This window comes from Argentina silus (genome assembly GCF_951799395.1).
Source record: "Argentina silus genome assembly, chromosome: 6".
Classification (NCBI taxonomy): domain Eukaryota; kingdom Metazoa; phylum Chordata; class Actinopteri; order Argentiniformes; family Argentinidae; genus Argentina; species Argentina silus.
In genome coordinates this window covers 7519937-7538880 of record NC_139660.1, presented here as the reverse complement: position 1 = coordinate 7538880, position 18944 = coordinate 7519937, and the positions used below count along the sequence as shown (strand labels likewise).

At 44.2% G+C, this 18944-nt stretch overlaps 1 protein-coding gene across 1 annotated transcript in view; it reads right to left on the bottom strand.

Moving 5' to 3' along the window:
* Positions 1-18944, bottom strand: part of LOC310806176 (cyclin-dependent kinase-like 5) — a 32014-nt gene that overhangs the window by 5300 nt on the left and 7770 nt on the right. Inside the window, exons 4-14 of the mRNA XM_083672191.1 lie at positions 9141-9186; positions 8626-8762; positions 8343-8463; positions 7732-7791; positions 6807-6897; positions 5821-6010; positions 4824-4904; positions 2728-2894; positions 1369-2422; positions 759-860; positions 100-205 (exon numbers count right to left, since the gene is read on the bottom strand). Coding sequence (XP_083528317.1) covers positions 100-205; positions 759-860; positions 1369-2422; positions 2728-2894; positions 4824-4904; positions 5821-6010; positions 6807-6897; positions 7732-7791; positions 8343-8463; positions 8626-8762; positions 9141-9186 — 2155 coding nt within the window. The remainder of the gene's footprint in view (positions 1-99; positions 206-758; positions 861-1368; positions 2423-2727; positions 2895-4823; positions 4905-5820; positions 6011-6806; positions 6898-7731; positions 7792-8342; positions 8464-8625; positions 8763-9140; positions 9187-18944) is intronic.

Below are 18944 nucleotides of genomic sequence, written 5' to 3'. Positions count from 1 at the left end.
AGAACTTTCCGGTGCATTATTGGTGGAATATGTGCCGATACAGATATTTTGGCCGATAATATCGGTGCTCCGATATATCTGTCGAGCTCTAATACTGACCTCTATAGAAGCTTCCCACCCGCCTGGGCATGGAGTCACTGTAGATGATGCGGTTCTCTTTGGATGAGCCCCCATCCTCTGCATGCTGGTCATGGTACATTCCCACCTGGGTCACAACAGGGAGACTGAGTGAGTAAGACACAGGAGGAGACCTGATAGGTGCACATTATCTAAGAGGGAACGTTTGAGATCAGTGTTTCTGTTTGAATTAACAGTCCTGTACCGTGCACTACGAAAAGACAAAAAAAAAAAAAAAAAAACATACAAAAGGGAAAGACAGAGGGAGGAGGAGGAGGAGGAGGAGGAGGAGGAGGAGGAGGAGGAGGAGGCAAGGAGAGTAAGAAAACATGTCTAGCAGGGAGTCATTGGTATCATTTTTTACTGGTGCTCATACAGCACTCATACAGCACACTAAGAGCCTTCAGCTACCACATACATGGTTTCCATATGACTAAACCTCTCTTAGGACATTTACTGCATACTACAGTGAGGTTTAGTCATTCTTCAGAGGGAAGCAAAGCACACAGAGAAAATGAGGAGGCATCTGAAGCACAGAGACAGAGAGTGAGATTTCATGAGAACAGGGTCCACCCACACCCCCTCGTTCTGGGGGCTGGGGATGTGGGTGGGGAGCAGTGAGTGCAGGCAGCATTTCGGACCTCGCTTTTTTGCCGCTGTGTGTGAAACGAAGTTGTGTTGTCCCGCGTGGAGTCCCTGATTGGTGGTCTGGTGTGGGTCACCTCAGTAGGCGCCTGTTCGCTCTGTTGATGGAGAGATGGAGAGCAGGTGAAGAATGGAGTGGGCCTTAAGACAGAGCTACACGCGTACGTTGGCAAATATATACGTTGATTATTAGAGATATATGAGATATTAACAACATCTCTTTTTAGACAACACTGTAACCAATGAGCAACATACAAAGGGTGAGCGCTGCATGTGATGTCACAGAGCCTCGGTACACAAACCAGGGGCAGTCAGGTCCATTTAAAACACTACAGGTTGTATATAACGTATATAAATGCTATCTACTGTACTAAGACACAGTTGTCTTGGAGGGGTTAACATAAGAGTTAACATAACAGGGCTCTTTAGACACTGATTAGACTGAGACAGTGCAGTTCTGCCAGTGAAAGCATAGACAAGCATTAAAAACAGGATTCTAGTATTGTGTCAATTGGTTGAGGATACATCCCCACTCTAACAGTTATTTAACTTCTTTTGGGGGCAGAGGTTGGTGTACTGTAGGTGGGTTTGGGGTTGAGGACTGACCCTGCTCATGTCCTCTTCCCTGGAGGAGCCCCCAGAGTGGCGGGGCAGGGTGCGGTGCTGCAGCTGGGGGGAAAGGAGCTGGAGGCTACTGGCTCTGGTGGGCATGCCCTGCCCCACCGTCAGCCCCCCCTCTGTCCCGTGTGTTCTTTGCCGATCCCTCCGTACGTACATGGAGTGGCGGTGTGGCCGCTGCTGAGAGGAGAAGGGGCTGGTGTAGCCCAGACCGTAGGGGAGGGCCTCATGGGGGGCAGACAGAGAGTGAGCGTGGCTCCCCCCTCCTCCACCACCACCCCCTCCTCCTGGGTCCAGGGTCTCCGGGGACTTGGCCTCCTCTGACACCTTGTGGCGGGAGGAGGAGCGGCGGGATGAGGAGTCCAGGGTGTTGCTCTCTCTGTCTGAGCGTGTGTTGCCCCGCCCCGATGGGCTGTGGCCCGACCTGTCGCCGTGGCGAGTTGAAGGGCTGCCCGGGGCGTTGAGGTCCAGGCAGCTGGAGGGGAAGTAGCGTGACGGAGGTTCGTCGGCGTGCAGGCGTGCCTCACTCAGGTTCCCCACTGACTTGGCGTCGCTGAGCCCCCCGTGGCCCTTGGACAGGTAGGAGGTGGTGCTCTTGGTGGAGGAGGGCATGGAGCCGTGGGAAGACTCCATATAGCTGTGTCGGCTGTGCTTATCCCCAGATTGGAGGGTGTTTGTCTTCCCCTCCACAAACGAGTGGCGGTTCTGCTGAGAGCGGGAGTTGGACTTGAGGTACTTGGCTCCAGGCCCGTCAGAGCCCTTGGGCGCTGTATTGTAGTCAAAGTCGCCCTTGCTCTTGACCTCCTTGGGGCTGAGCATGTTGTTGTTGGCCAGGTCCTTACTGCAGGAGGCGGAGCGATTGAGGGTCTGGGGCTGGGATTGGTAGCTCTTGGGGTGCAGGGTGGGACTGAGGCTGGACGAGGCAGGCATGTTGCCGTTGAGGAAGCCGTCGTTGCTGGGGTGGAGGTCTTCATGGCGCGGTAAGCTGGAGCAGTCTCTGCTGCTGGAGCGATGGTGTCCTGAGCTCTTACCCCCATGGCTCCTGAACAGGAGTAGGGGACCGGGAGAAGAGGCAGAGACAAGAGAGCATTTTCAAAGCCTATATATGGTTTCATACTTTAAAAAAAGCTAAGTTGCATACATGTTTTAGTTGGATACACAGAATGACAAGTTAGTCATAGTGTGGGTCTGCACAAATTATTGCATCTACTACAGCACATTGTGGTGAAAAGACAGCTTGTTTAACCACATTACACTTATAGATTGCTCCCTTTACTGAGGAGAGTATCATCATTCTACTGTCGGGAACATCCATCTGGCTGCACTGTGTGAGTGTGCTCTCCTGACCTGGTGGGGGCGTTGTTGTCTCCATGGTGAGGCTTCCTCTTGGAGGAGCGTGCAGGTGTGGGTGTGGGTGGGCCTGGCCTCTCCACCAGGCGCTGGGTCTGGAAGGCGTGGTGGTTCAGGCTCTGCTCTGTCAGAAAGCGCTCAGTCGGACTCAGCAGAAGCAGGTTCTGAGGCACAAACACACACATGAAGCCTGTAACACATCCTCTCATCGTCACACAACCACAGTTTATCACCAAGGCCTTGCAAGCAAACTGAACAAACTGAAGCTATCATCCATCATTATCATTACCATAAACATCAGACAAACAACATTTGAGACCCATAAAATTCTGTTCCATCCAATAGCAATGCAAAATACATATACAGTGCATTCGGAAAGTATTCAGACCCCTTAACTTTTTCCACATTTTGTTATGTTACAGCCTTATTCTAAAATGGATTGAATAATTTTTTTTCCTCATCAATCTACACACAATACCCCATAACATGACAAAGCGAAAACAGGTTTTTTGAAATGTTTGCTAATTTATTAAAAATAAAAATAAATAAATATCACATTTACATAAGTATTCAGACCCTTTGCTATGACACTCTATGAAAGATGAACTATGAAAGATGAACGGAGCAAAGTACAGAGAGATCCTTGATGAAAAGCTCAGGACCTTCCAACAGGACAATGACCCTAAGCACACAGCCAAGACAATGCAGGAGTGGCTGTGGGACAAGTCTCTGAATGTCCTTGAGTGGCCCAGCCAGAGCCCGGACTTGAACACGATCGATCTCTGGAGAGACCTGAAAATAGCTGTGCACTGACGCTCCCCATCCAACCTGACAGAGCTTGAGAGGATACAAATACTCCCCAAATACAAGTGTGCCAAGCTTGTAGCGTCATACCCAAGAAGACTTGAGACTGTAATCGCTGCCAAAGGTGCTTCAACAAAGTACTGAGTAAAGGGTCTGAATACTTATGTAAATGTGATATTTCAGTTTTTTATTTTTAATAAATTGGCAAACATTTCTAAAAACCTGTTTTGGCTTTGTCATTATGGGGTATTGTGTGTAGATTGATGAGGGGAAAAATGAATTGAATCCATTTTAGAATAAGGCTGTAACATAACAAAATGTGGAAAAAATGAAGGGGTCTGAATACTTTCCGAATGCACTGTATTTGGGATCTCTCATTTTGAGTGTAGACAAAATGTCTCCTTTACCATTTTAGATTAAATAATGGGTGAGATGACTAACAAAATAAATTGGTTTTATGAGTGTTCACAAAATAGTCTTGTGTGAGTGCAGTTATATTTAGTTTCATTTTAAAAAGCAGTGAAATGAAAGATATTTTTTTCAATTCATGGTGGTGAGTCATTTTATGCAATTCAAATGAACAACTTACACAAGGCTCCTTTGCATTGTGAAGTTTATTATTTTCTTTTTCCCTCCCACGTAATGGTATTAAACTGAAGTAGCTACAGCCCGTGATGACATTTAACCATTTCTGGCAGTGACCTTTCAAAGAGTGGCCCTATGCAGGGGAGGCACTCTGACAACATTAGTGAGCTTACATGGGGAAAAATATAAAAATACTGTACATTAAATATTAACTAAAACATTATTGGAACATGTTTGAATGTCATTTAAATCCAAAATATTGACAGTTCATCAGTAAAATGGCTGGGGGAAAAGCTTGTCCTTGCATAAGTATGCTCTAGGATGCTATGATGAATAACAAAATGGATTAGCTCTTTGTGTAAGAAATGAGTCACTGCCTACAGGAAAAAGCACAAGTGCACAAGAGCCTCTCTCTACAGTGCAGACAGAAGCAACAGATCTGAGACAGCTGAGAGATATCCAAGCTTAAGACTATGAGATATCCAGAAGCAGCACAGAGATATACAGAATCACAGGGCTGATGCAGGGGCAGAAAGCCAATCTACATGCATCTGAATGAAGTACAGTTTAAAATACTTTACTAGACAAGTTGGTGTTTTGGAGGAATGGAGAGTATTGCACTACTATTGAGTGGGAAAGTATCTATCACAGCCGAAATAACCACAGATTCCACATAAACAGTGGTCCTGACCCCTGACCCCTACCTTCATCAAATCAAGGAGAGCGCCGCTGATGATGCCCAGGTACCTCCTCTCCAGGGTCTGGGGGTGGTTCACTGCAGGGAACTGAAACACATACAGCACAAACATCATGGTCACGAAAACAACAAACAGTACCCAAGGCCAATACACAGAAATTAAGGTGGAAACCTGGCAAGTTGAAAATAAATGAAATGCTGTCAGTCCATGTCACCATTTGTGTCTGAATGGACAGAGAGGCCAGATTATGATGTGGTCCCTGAGAAGGCCAGTCTCTGCTGAGGGACAAGCTGGGGGACCTGTCTGAGGGAGAGGTGTACCACCAGCCTCACCACCACCACCACCACCACCACCCCCACCACCACCACCAGCACCAGCCTCACCACCACCACCACCAGCCTCTCCACCACCACCACCAGCCTCACCACCACCATCACCAGCCTCAGCACCACCATCACCAGCCTCACCACCACCACCACCAGCCTCTCCACCACCATCACCAGCCTCACCACCACCATCACCAGCCTCAGCACCACCATCACCAGCCTCACCACCACCACCACCAGCCTCACCACCACCACCACCAGCCTCACCACCACCACCACTCAGCCTCACCACCACCACCATCAGCCTCACCACCACCACCACCAGCCTCAGCACCACCAGCATCACCAGCCTCAGCACCACCAGCCTCACCACCACCACCACTCAGCCTCGCCTCACACAGCAGCATGGAGATAGATGATGAGTCACTCTGATCCAATCAGTCACGCCACAGAACACCGGCCAGGAGAGGAAAGAGATGAGAGAGAGAGAGAGAGAGAGCAAGGAGTGTGAGGAGCGAGAGAACATTAGATAGGAGAGGAGAGAGAGAGAGTGAGTGAAAGAAAGAGGACGGAATTAGTGGGAGAGAATAGGAAGAAGAGCAGAGGGAAAGAGCATGTGAGGGGGAGTGAGGGGGAGAGAAAATTAGAGTGGTGAGTGCAGAGCAGTGTGGCCTTACCCGCAGCCCATGGAAGCGAGGGTTGCCGTAGAAGAGCTTCATCTGTTCCGGTGGTAGGGGTCCCAGCACCTTCTGGATGGTAAAGAGTTGGTCTATCTCACTCTCCCCTGGGAACAGGGGCTGTCCGTCACTCATTTCTCCCAGGATACAGCCCACTGACCACATGTCCACTGCCTTACCATATGGAGCCCTGTGAGAGGGGGGATGGGGGGGGGGGGCACACATTGTTGGTTATTAATGCTATTTATGCATGATGTCTGCTATGTACTGTATGATGCTCAAAATGGCAACATGTACTACTGTATCTGCAATTGATTTGAACATACATTGGGTTTCATTCAATGTACACTCACCAAACACTTTATTAGGAACACCTGTACACCTTCTCATGGTGGAGGTGGTGTAATGGTGTGGGGAATGTTTTCTTGGCACACTTTGGGCCCGTTAATATCAATCAACCATCGCTTGAATGCCACAGCCTATTTGAGTATTGTTGCTGACCATGTGCATCCCATCATGGCCACAATTTACCCATCTTCTAATGGCTACTTCCAGCATGATAATGCACCATGTCACAAAGCAAAAGTCGTCTCAAACTGGTTTCATGAACATGACAATAAGTTCAGTGTTCTTCAGTGGCCTTCCCAGTCACCAGATCTGAATCCAATAGAACACCTTTGGGATGTGGTAGAACGGGAGATTCACAGCTTGAAAGTGCACCTAAAAAATCTGCAGGAATTGCATGATGCAATCATGTCATCATGGACCAGAATCTCAAAGGAATGTTTCCAACATCTTGTGGAATCAATGCCACGAAGAATTGAGGTTGTTTTGAGAGCAAAGGGAGGCCCTACCCAGTATGTGTATAGTGTTCCTAATAAAGTGTTCAGTAAGTGTATATCTCACACCAGCCACACCCTTGTACAGTCCACTCTTCACAACACACACACACACACACACACACACACACACACACACACACTCACCCTAGCAGGAGTTCTGGGGAGCGGTACCATCTAGTGGCCACATATTCTGTATAGTTGGCATCATTTCCTTCAGAGAGGTTGCGGGCGAAGCCTGGACAAAACAAGGCAGCACAGTGAGTAAGAAGGGGAAGGGCTGTGACCCCACTAAGCAACACCTGATGCAGCTTCAGCACTGACCAAACCGACGGTGAAGAGACATTTCCATACAGAGTGTAATAATAACACTTTATTTCATTTATTAGCATATAGAAGAAGACTAAAGATTGAGTCAACAGCGTGAGTCATAAAGCGGTCGCCACTGAACAGTGCATTCGAGAAAAGCCATAGTCTCAGTATGAGAAATCAGAGTTTATCTGTGTTGGGTTGGGGGTGTTTTTCTTATTCGGATCTTATACTGGCTCAACCGCCTGGATCTCATAGAAGGATTGGAGCATACGATTATCATATGACAATACATATGATGAAGAATTACATGACTGAGTAAACAGAAAAATATGAATTCATATCAACAATAGCTATTCAGCAAAATGCATTTCAAAAACAAGAGAGTGTTACAGCTCTGAATTACTCAGTCTGGTAGTAATAACAGCACCAAAACAAAATGGAGGGAGCTGCAAACATTGCGTGGCAGACATTATGTTGCCAATCTGGAGTGAGAGACAGACGACCAGCTGAGGCTCTTTCTGTGTCAGAGAGACATGCAGGAAGCTTCCAGAGAAGAACCACAGATCAACAACTCAACATGGAGCACCGGCTGAGAGGAAAAACTGGTTTCTGTGACCATTGGCAACAGTGATTACATATGCACAAATGCCTCCAACTTAGCAACTCTGTAATCAAGTTCTTATAGTTAGTGGGTGGCTGCTGCACGGAACTATCATTGACTGAATGACACAGACAGTGTGAAGATTTGTACTCTACTCACCGAAGTCACACAGCTTGAGAACATCTTCAGAGCTGATGAGGAGGTTCTCTGGCTTTATATCTGAGGTGGGAGAGCAGAGACAGAGACAGGGGATCTCAGTGCACTGCTAGCAGAGGGTAGCATCAAATCAACACTAACAACACCTTTTCTCATTTACACGTGTTGTTTCTCTGGCTCAGTAAAAAGGTCAAAGGGGAAGAGCTCGGATGCTGTTTTTTACAGAGAGACATGATGAAGAAAGAAAAGTAAAATCAGAGAAGCCAAACCCCTCCAGTCCTGTCTATAATAATCAACAGAGACCTCCATAATATTGTCATGTTTCTGTCTAAATACATCACAGGCCATCTGGAGCCTTGCTCTGCGCTCAGACATTTGCCAAAAGCTCACATCATGTGAGATATCTCAACAGATTGTGTTAGACTATAAAACCAGGGATGCCGCCATTCTCGGATGGAGGAATGCTTGCGGTCTTTAATAAACTTTATGCCATATCTACTCAACATCTAGCAGTGACTCAATGAACCAAGATGGCCCACATATATGTACTAGTGTGGTTGGTTTAGGGTGATTAAATCACTTCTGGTTTCTAGTACATACTCATGGTTCCTTACCCCTATGGACGATGTCGTTTTTATGGCACCAGTGGATTGCTTTGATTAACTGGTAGATGTAATTTCGCACTTTTTCAAGTGGCGCACCATTGGGCAATTCCTCAAGCAACTCAAGCATGTTCTAAATGGAGAGAACCAAAACAAATATGCAGGGTCAATCACATGAACATTATTTCTATTTGTGCTTTTATTTGATGGCTTTAAAGGTCCCACAATTCATGCAATGAAATAAATATTCACTGCAGGTCACTGAGGACAATTTCCAGCCCTGTTGTTGTCTTACCTTCTCCACATACTCAAAGACAAGGTAGAGCTTGCCCCTCCTGCGAAAGGCCTCCTTCAGCTCCACGATGTTCTCCTGCTTGAGGGTGCGGAGCATCTTAAGCTCCCGTAGCGTGGTCTCCTTAACCTCCTCATTCTCTGTGAGGAGGAGAGGGAGAGACAGGCAGGAGAATGCATGAGCACCCAGACTAGCCATGAGGCACAGGATGAGCTGGGCTGAACCAGGGGATGAGATAGGCGAGGGAAAAACTATGATACACTGGTTCTGTCTGAACACCTCTCTTCCATGAAGTAATCACTGATCTAAAATGATTGGACTGGTCAAAGCAAACTTTCTAGTGCATTTCTTTCACGATACAAGTCATATCAGATCAGTGATTCCTTCAAGGAAGGGAGGAAGGAAGGACGCATTTTCATAGTACAGTATGCAAACAGGTCCACTGTCTATTCTGAGAGAATAAATGAGTGTTCAATATCACAGACCTTATCTTCTTCATAAAAACATAGGCCTCCTACCTTCGCTGTCCTTGAACTTCTTAATGGCCACAATTTCATTGGTCTCCTGCAATGAAAAAGGCAGAGTGACTAATTAGGACCCTGCCAAGCTGCTCAGGAGGCCTATCAGCAAGCATGTTGTGCTCTGTGGGTACGCACAACAGCAGAGGGCAATGAAAGAAACACATCTGATCACATTTAATTATGCTCACTGCTCACCCAAACACATCTCAACGCACCTGCACGACAACACAAGCCTCGGCAGTGCTGACTAGTCAAAACAACAAATGTAGTAGTCGGACATACTGTACAATGCTCCCTTAAAACAATAGTGACAACAAAAACAAACAAACAAGAGGTAAAAAAACATAAATAAAAGGTAACATAACACAACATAATAAGTATCAATTCAGTCCTGGGCATCTAGATAAGCACAACATAGCCTAAATCTGTTTAGCATGGATAAGGTTGGTTTCGCTAAATTTCTATCGCCTGTTTCTCTTCATCTTTATAGGTGGTCTACAACAAGCCTTCTTGTATTCTCTACATGTCCTACTTAGGCCTGGTGTTGCTGCCTATGGCACTGAGCAGCACTGCTCTACTTTTCCCCTGCCTCAGAAAGCCACAGGCGCCACCATTGCCAGTGCAACATGGACTCAGAGTAAGCGGTTCGCCTTCTTCCCACAGCAGAGGGGAATCTAGGATGACTCACAGCAGGGTGATGAGGATCACAGCTCTGAACAGATAACGTCTTATTCAAGTGCTTCTATGCAAATGGCACTGAAAAACAAACAAACAGGTAACACAGACCATCAAGCATGCTCAGTTATAGACATTTATTGTTAAATCAAGTTCACAAATATGGATCTGGCCCAAAATCAAGTTTGCTAAAAACCTATCTGGCTCAAAGACATCACCGTGGTTACAGAACACATCAATTTGTCAGGATAGGAATCCAGCACAGCAGCTAAAGAGAAAACCTGTAGGTGTGTTTGATACTACACTGATGCCAAGCCCTGCAGTGCTGCATTGAAGTAGGCTAATTTGGGACCTAAGCCACTGCAGGCAGCTCCTCTGCTAACAGAATTGCACAAATACAAGCCTGAGCTAATGAGCATGTTTTGCGAATTCAACAAGTATGTTGGCATCTGAGTTGCTTTCAAACTGTTGTTCCAGTATGCTGAGGTGTGTCAACTGATCCAGTCACTCATGAGTCCTCCTGCATATGACTAGCAAAACAAACATTTACATTAATGGCATTTAGCAGACGCCTTTATCCAAAGCGACTTACAACAAATACATTTGTTTAAGTAAGTGAATCATCTATCCAACAGTTATCATAAGACAAAGTAATCAATGCTCACACCAGGGGCCATTGGCAGTCGTAATTTATTTAGTTATTTATACATACATTACATTTACATTTAGGCCGATTTGTCATCCAGTCTTTGCAAGTCAACCTTAGGCTCAGGTCACTTCGGCTTTTAAAACAGGGCAAGAAAATAGAATAAAGAAATGAACATGTGTTCACTGGTAATGGCAATGGGCAAGTACATACAACTCACTAAACATTTTATTAGGAACACTTTCTCATGGTGGAGGTGGTGTAATGGTGTGGGGAATGTCACAAAGCAAAACTCATCTCAAACCGGTTTCATGAACATAACAATTCAGTGTTCTTCAGTGGCCTTCCCAGTCACCGGATCTAAATCCAATCAAACACCGTTGCCAGTCCAAACCAAATTATGCCCGCATAATGGTATTGAAAATTAGCTGCAGAATCCTCTTTAGCGTGCTAAGAATGTACACGTGAATGTAGGCTAAACAGCAGACCTGAGGACTGATATCACAACAATTGTCCAAATGCTGTCAGACACAGTAAGTGGGCCATATGTCTACGTCTTTGTGCCTTTCACCCCACAGCACCTCCATCATGTACTTCATGTCCACGTGCTCTTGTTAGAGGCAGCAGTACGTTTCAGCCGTGTTAGCCTCTTGTGTAATACTTTATTTTAAGCCCTTTTGGAATTCTCATGTGGGGCTGAACTGGAGGGCTCATTTATCTGGGAGAGGCTGCCTGCTCTGCCTCAGCCGGCCTGCTGTGTAAAACATTCATTACACACAGCCTCTCACCATTGAGGGGCGCAGAGTGGAGCGTGCGGGTCATGCCAGAGTACCTCTGCTGTCCTGCCTCAGGTCCAGCACCTGAGCTGTGACTAACCTCATGCAATTCACAGTGCAATCCTAATCAGTCCGAATGAGAAACGGGGCGCCCACTGAGCTCTGTGTCCAGACTTAATCAGCTTTCGCTAGATGCAAGATGAGAAAGGCTGTTAATGATGAAGAAGACATTCCAAGATGACTGGCAGCCATTTATTCTAATTATGACCTGAACCAAAGAGATCATCAAAGTTGTCATACCCGGAATGTTGGCGGATCAGATACGGATTTGTGTTTCTGCCAAGTCATGCAGCCTGTCACTGAGTCCAACAGTAGACCTCTGATGTTCACAGAACAAGGGGTCTTTGTAGTGTACTGTACTGTAAAGTACAGTACTGTAAAGAGGTGGAACTTGAAGGATCTTTTGACAGCAAGAAGAGAGGTGAGTAGACCAACTCACAGAGCCAATAGCACCAATGGCTCTCTATGTAAAAAGAAAAAAATAAAGAAAAGAGAGTGTGAGTGTTCTAAATAGGTGATGGTGTCTCACAACCTCTGTCCATTTCAGAGAACAGAAAGGTTTGTCCAACTGTCACAACTGAGATGCCTTCAGCTCGACTCCCTACCTCTCCAGACAATACACACGTTACACACACACACACACACACACTGGAGCAGCAGTCATCTGCAGTCATCTACACACACCTCTGGAGCAATTTTAGGGGTTGACTGCCATGCTGAAGAGCACTTACAGAAGGAGAACTGACATCCCCCTATTGCCAGTTTAGATCCTACTTACAGCATAGCCTGTCCTGCGATTTAAGCAGGACAGCTATAGAATACTGATCTGCCTCTCTAACCTCTAGGCTACCTGACACAAAACACAGGAAAAACACATAATTACATAAGCATACCTTCCCTCAACCGAGATAACACAACTTGATAACCAGACAGGATACCGGGTTATTCTATCCATCACTGATAAAAATGTATTTATGCCAGATAAACAGACATTTTACCACAGGCAAACATTAAATTTGCATGTTCATTGCTGAAAAGGCACAAGAATATACATACAGTTCTGAAAGTTTTTGGGCATACATGGAAATATATTTCTAATAGCATATGGGTTAGGTCTGCTGGGGAGCTGAAGTACGCAAGGAATGAGATGCAATTGGAGAAATTACAATATTCAAATTGGCATTGAACTATAAACATCCTGTTTAAAATTCTGTCATCCAAAATCAAAACTCTTTAATTAGTTGCTTGATCTGTCTTACCCTAATAAAACTTAGCAAATTCTGTCAGATGAGTGAAATCATAAACAAATTAAGCAGCCAATTAGTGTGCAGTTTGTTGGGGAGGCTAAATTAACTCAGAAATACGAGTAACTGAAGGTGATCATCACTGCCTACATCAGAACTAAATGAATCAAATAAAATAGCATAGAAACCATGGGCATGCAATTTATGATGCAGAGTAGACATTTTGATCTGAGTGTTTCACAGTAGAAAGCACCTCTAGCATCTCTACTGTTCATATTGTTTATGCTGTTCATACTGTATATTTTTTAGCACTTCTATTTTATTTTATTTTATTCTATTTTAAAACTTATTGTATTGTTGCACTACTCTGTGGCACTGTCACTTTTGCATTTCACTGTATACTTGTATGCACGTGACAAATAAAGAATCTTGAATCGGTAAATAACACACCAGGAAGGTGGGACGGAAAGCAAAGGCAACAAAACAGAGCTAAGGCCAGACTGTCTAGGTGCCTTCAACAGTTGCTCAAACAACAGCCCCCCCAAAAAAACATGAATCTATCAGGAAAATATGGAGAGTATTCTGAGAGCACATTTCTGTCCCCTATACTTCTCTGTTCTCCTGTTCTCACATTCTAACGCAGTCAAGAGCTCCACTCAAGGTGACCTATTTAACACTACATGCACAAGTCCTTTTTTTCCTCTCTTGTCCCAGTTTCTGTTCAGCGGGTGCAAAAATAACTGCTCCCGTCAAAAGAGGGCAGACACTTTTTTTATTTTTAAACTTTATTTATATTTGTAATAAAACACGTGTTTTAGAAGGCTACAGTGCGGCTGTTTGGCTGGCTTATCTGTGATGGATACGATAAACATCACAACAAAAACACCAACCATACCATGTTTAAAAAAAGACTAATTCAATCAGTCTTCACCACTTTGCTGTGTGCCAACACAGTACTGTTAACTGTACTGTAGGTAACTCAATCCAGGTAAGTTCACTACTTGTGTCTTTCCACATGGGTGTATAAGAAGTTACTGATTAGCCTAGTGTTTACTGGCTTGCTGTGAAATAATTCTTTCCAGTTGTAGTCTGACTTACAAATCTCTGTTTAGGGGCACAATGCAATGGAAATATATAGATATAGGATATTCACATTATATTCGCTTCCTTTTTGATGCAACATATGATTACTGAAGGATATATTTTGCCAACTCCAAAAGCAGTGTGCAATCACTGCTTATTAGCACACTGAATAAACAGGGAACAAAATAGCCTGCTGCCAGATGTATTTATAACCACAGAAATGAATACTAAACAACCCATCATCACATCATTGGAGACCATAGGAACTTTAAACACGAGGTGTTATATCAATGTGTTTGCCTCTTTCAGAACGGAGGTGCTAGGGAGAACCATTAACAACATCATGGATTAGTGCATTCACAGTACGGCTCCGCATGCAGACTGAATTCCTCAGAGGCGTTGTCCCATGGTTAAATAAATACTTACCAGAGCAAATGTTTACTCTTTCACTTTTGGGTGCTTTTCCATTTAGTGAACCCTAGCTAGTTTTGTTTAATCTTTGCCAAACACTGACACATGATGAAGTAGGGCACAATAATAGATAGTCATCAGCCACAAGCAAGGTTTGCCCTGGATGTGTTATTATGTATGTAGCCTGACTGTGCCATTGTACTTGGCTTACCTCGGTGGCAAGCTGACACACGGGACACTGGCTCACATTTCACTGAGTGAGTGCATACACACTGACACAATGCAGAGTTAAGAACCTGAGGGAAAACATACACAGCAGACAAGCACCCTCCTGGGATTGGCAACACACTGTCAGCTCCCATGAGAGTTACTGTGGTATAAGCACTACAGGGATATAAAACAAGTCATGGGAGGTCACAACAATGTGTGTAGCAAATACTAATGATCTCACACACTGACTTAAAGTGGCTTGTGACCCACTACTACACAGAAATGGAAGAAAGGGTTTCCAGGGCCTGAACGTCATCTACTGTCCATGAACAGCACCAGTTCAATCCTTAATTTTGGAGCAGAGCAGAGGGAAACTGAGAACCGAATCTGAAAAATATTTGTTCAGCACATTCAATTATTCTTTTGCAGTCAGTCTTTTCTTGGAATCACGCTAAACAGTTTCAGTGGAATCTTTGATGCAGTATTGCCCTGTAAATGGAGTAAAATAGTCTTTGACGAAAAAGTTGAAATACACAAACAGATGGAGTGGCATTAAAAATGTGCATTCTGCAAAATATTCTTAATCTAAAGACACTGTGGAGAGAGACATCGAGGAGGTCTTGGACATCAATGTTTGGAATTAAACATCTGCTGGCACTACATTTTCTCTGTAAGTCCATTTGCACACAAAGCTGCTTTTGTGTTTTTTGTATTTTATAGGTCCTCAGCAGTCCTTTTTTTTTTTTTATCTCATGTTCAGGTTGAGCCATAAATGGAAGACTGGTCTACTGGCCTCCCCTCCAATCTGCACTGAGCAAACAGAGACTATGTAGTATGTCATTAAACCCACTGTCACCCTGGAAGCAGTAAAAGGATTTGCTGCTGCAAGTATTGATTTGGCTTTGTCCACAAACAGTACAAACATGCAGCAAAGATTCACAAAATGCCATAACATTCTCAGAACAGCGTTCTCTTACTTTCCCTTACGGCCTAGACTATACAGTACCATCGATACCTCATCCATACAAAATTGCTCCATGTCCCCAAAAAGAGCCCTACAGTAGATTGTGTAAATTGCCAGATTCAGTTCAACTGCTTGTGTAAGACTCGGATATTTAATTTCCCCACTGTAAACTACAGGTTAGAGCAAGGTCTCTTTCATAAACAGCAGAATCAAACACATTACAGTGTTGAGAATTTGCAGGGATTACCTCCTTTCTGCAACATCAGGGCATTTTCCGGAGGACATGCTGTATCATGTCAGTTTCCAGGGTTTGTGGTAATAGAACCTCTCTGCATATTAGCTGGGAAGCACAAATGCAGGAACACACATCAGTGCTCTCAGTATCACCCAGGTCCAATGTTTGATTTGAATCCTACACAGGAAAAAACTCAGCACTCTCTGGAAATACTTTTAAATGCTGATTCAAATCCTCCCAGCCAAACTCAGAGTAGAGCATCACTCATGGCCTCTTCTGGCATAAAGACTCCCATCCTGCCATACAGCTAGACTAGTCAACCATCACTGTAGTGGACTGACATTCCTCTCCATCCCCTTGCACCAATTACATTACTTGATTTTAGTCTTGCATGAAGTGGGTGTAACATCAACAGACACAACGGCCTCTAACACGGGTCATCTGAGATTCTTTGTGTAACATAATTAGCTTCCGGATGAACCGTTTCTGCTACATTAGCCGGTCACACTCCGTTCATCACGATATTGGCCAATTAAATGGTGTGGAGGGATTGGCAAGCGCCACTACTGGATATCATTTGTGCAGGAAACAAAATCCTCTGTGTGTTTCTTCTTTGCTCTGACATGTCAGCCATCCTGAAATGTGTATAATTGTGTAGATTAGATTCTACTTTAGTGGACCTTGTCAAACGGAAATAGAAAGTTGAAGAAGTTCAGCTGATTTACGACGGCAGGGGGCAGGATATTGTTGCCACTCTCTGAGAGATTGGACCAAAGTCAGGTAGAGATGGGATGAAGGTCGCAGGAAATCAAACAGAAACACTACAGCATATGCTGATAAGCAACAGATATCCAGAATTCTGATACCTGATGATAAGGGTACCGCTTGAGACCTTCATACATCTTTCAAACTCAAGCTTCAACAGTACCAAATGCATCTGCTTGATTGGTCCCTGGAGGGTAATTTATTGTTGACCTGAATGAGTGATTTAGGCTCTGTCACTGAGAACTCCTCAACCAAACCACGAAGTCACACATTTGACGCTCCATCGACCATTCAGGAACATTAATAAAAGATGAGCTCCCAGACACAAAGCTCCTCAATACTCCTACAACCAGGAGTGCTTGCTTTCGCTCCAGTCTACCGAGTTAATTATCTCATTAGCTCACTCTGTGGATTGAAATTTGTAATAATTAATCGCAGCCAAAGGAGGAGTTACTTATGGCCCATGAAATCATACTGAACATGACCTTGTAATGCATGAGGGAATGTATGATATCCATTGGAACCAATAGATAATCTTACTTTTGAATGTAAGCCAGCATGCAATGAAATCATGATTGAACCTCTTGAGCCTGAAGTTTGATGGACGACCCTTCCTCCTTAGACACCTATTAGTTAAGATTGAGATTAGCAGACTATTCGATTGTCTAAATGGAAATGCTCTGTACAAGTGGCGATCAACGACCAATAAATCTACACACAATAAATCTATGTGTGTCTAATAAATAGACACACGCGTCTGTACTTCCTGAGGAGACTGATGGAAGCCCATTGGTCTCCTAGGATCCTGGTTAACTTCTATCGGTGCACCATCGAGAGCATTCTGACAAACTGCATCACAGTGTGGTAATGGCAGCTGCTCTGTCTCCAACCGGAAGGCCCTGCAACAGCCTTCTGGTCAGCCGTGCAGTACATCACCGGTGCCCAACTCCCTGCCATCGAGGCGGTGTCTGCGGAGGGCGCGAGGCATCAGTAGGGACACCTCTCACCCCAGCCACGGACTGTTTGCCCTCCTCCCATCTACACACACTGTGTAGATTAGGATGTCACTACCAACTCAGCAAATTTTTACTCACCGTAATACCTTATACTGTAATACCATGCACTGTCTACAATTTAATGTCTTTTGCACTATGCCACTATTTGATTAGATGCCAAACTGCATTTTATTGTCTCAGTACTCTATGCAATGACAATAAAGTTGAATCTAATCTAATCTCGCCTAACACTGTGCAACCTCTGTATCCTATCAACTGTCAGGCTATACTTATCATTGTGCAGCTCACCCAGCTGCAGGGAGGAGACATCATGCATTGCTTTGACTCAAACACAGCTGTTTTCCCTGGCCTGCGCTCCTGCCTGGCCACTGTCAACAGCCCTCCTCATGCCCTTGGCTGGCTCATGGGGCAGTACCACGAGGAAGAAAATAAGGAAGAAAGGTGTGTGTGTGTGTGTGTGTGTGTGTGTGTGTGTGTGTGTGTGTTTGTGTGTGCGAGCATGCCTATGCATGTGTCTGTGTATGTCTACGCAGGTGTGTGTGTCAGTGTCAGTCTGTTTGTGAGTGCGAGTGTGGAGAGTGCAGGGATTCAAAGCATTACATGAAAAGGCACCACGCTGTGAATAACATACCCTATGAAGAAACTGACTACATAGAAATGTGTGATTAGCATAGCTATAAATATGTTAATAAAAACCTCAGAAAAAGCCTATTGTGTTGAGATAATTGGAGCCTAATCATACTGCAAGTGCTGTTCTGTCTGTATAATGGGGACATTGGTGTTTTTGCAGCTGCTTTTGGAGATGGCTTGGGATCAATCAGACTGAATTACAAAGCTGAGTAATTACAGACTGTGGTTCAGGTCTACGGCAGGGCTTTCCTCTCCTCCATCTGACTGCTTGCTCAACACGTTTTCTCACTGACACTCAATCTGTGCTCAGCCAATGGTGTCTGTTGTTTTTGTTCTTAGTAATGCTGTGGTGTGTTGTTTCAAGACACTAGTCTCAAGATGCTTGTATCAGTCCATGAAAGCGTTGTCAGCATTTATGCCTACAAGACTAAAATTACCTACATTTATTAATATTCATCAGGCCTCAAAGGAAGTAAGTCTCTATGATCGCTGATTATTAATGTTGGAAAGCTGTCAATTTCTTGACCAGGCATTTCCTTCAATGGACCAACAACAGAGGACAAGGGTATTAAATATAGAGCATCCATCTTTTCAATATCGGATTTTAAGTTGGCTGTATACTTAATTTACTTACTTAATTTTCCTTGCCAGGGTTCTGAGTGCTCTAGTGTAACGGCAAAGCCAGAGACATTAAATAAGTAAATAAAACACTACCAAATATTGTTGAAAAGGGGGACAGCAAGTATAAAACTATATCACAATCACATTTTTCAAATTATATTCTTTAACCTAATTAACACACATAATACAGCATTTGTGGGAAAATGACGCATTAAAACAATAATTTGTGTCTCTCCATAGTTGTGTTTGCCTTTCATAGCTCCCTCACTGAAAACAAATGTATGATTCAAATTATCAAAGGCAAACTGTGTGTGAGGTTGAGTGCCGTTTGTCAGTTTAAAGCAATGACTGATTAATAGCATCAAACTCGCTTTTTACTCCCTGACAAAATAATTGATTGACTTATTAATAAATGCATGACATATATATAACAATATATATGACATACAGTGGCTTCGGAAAATA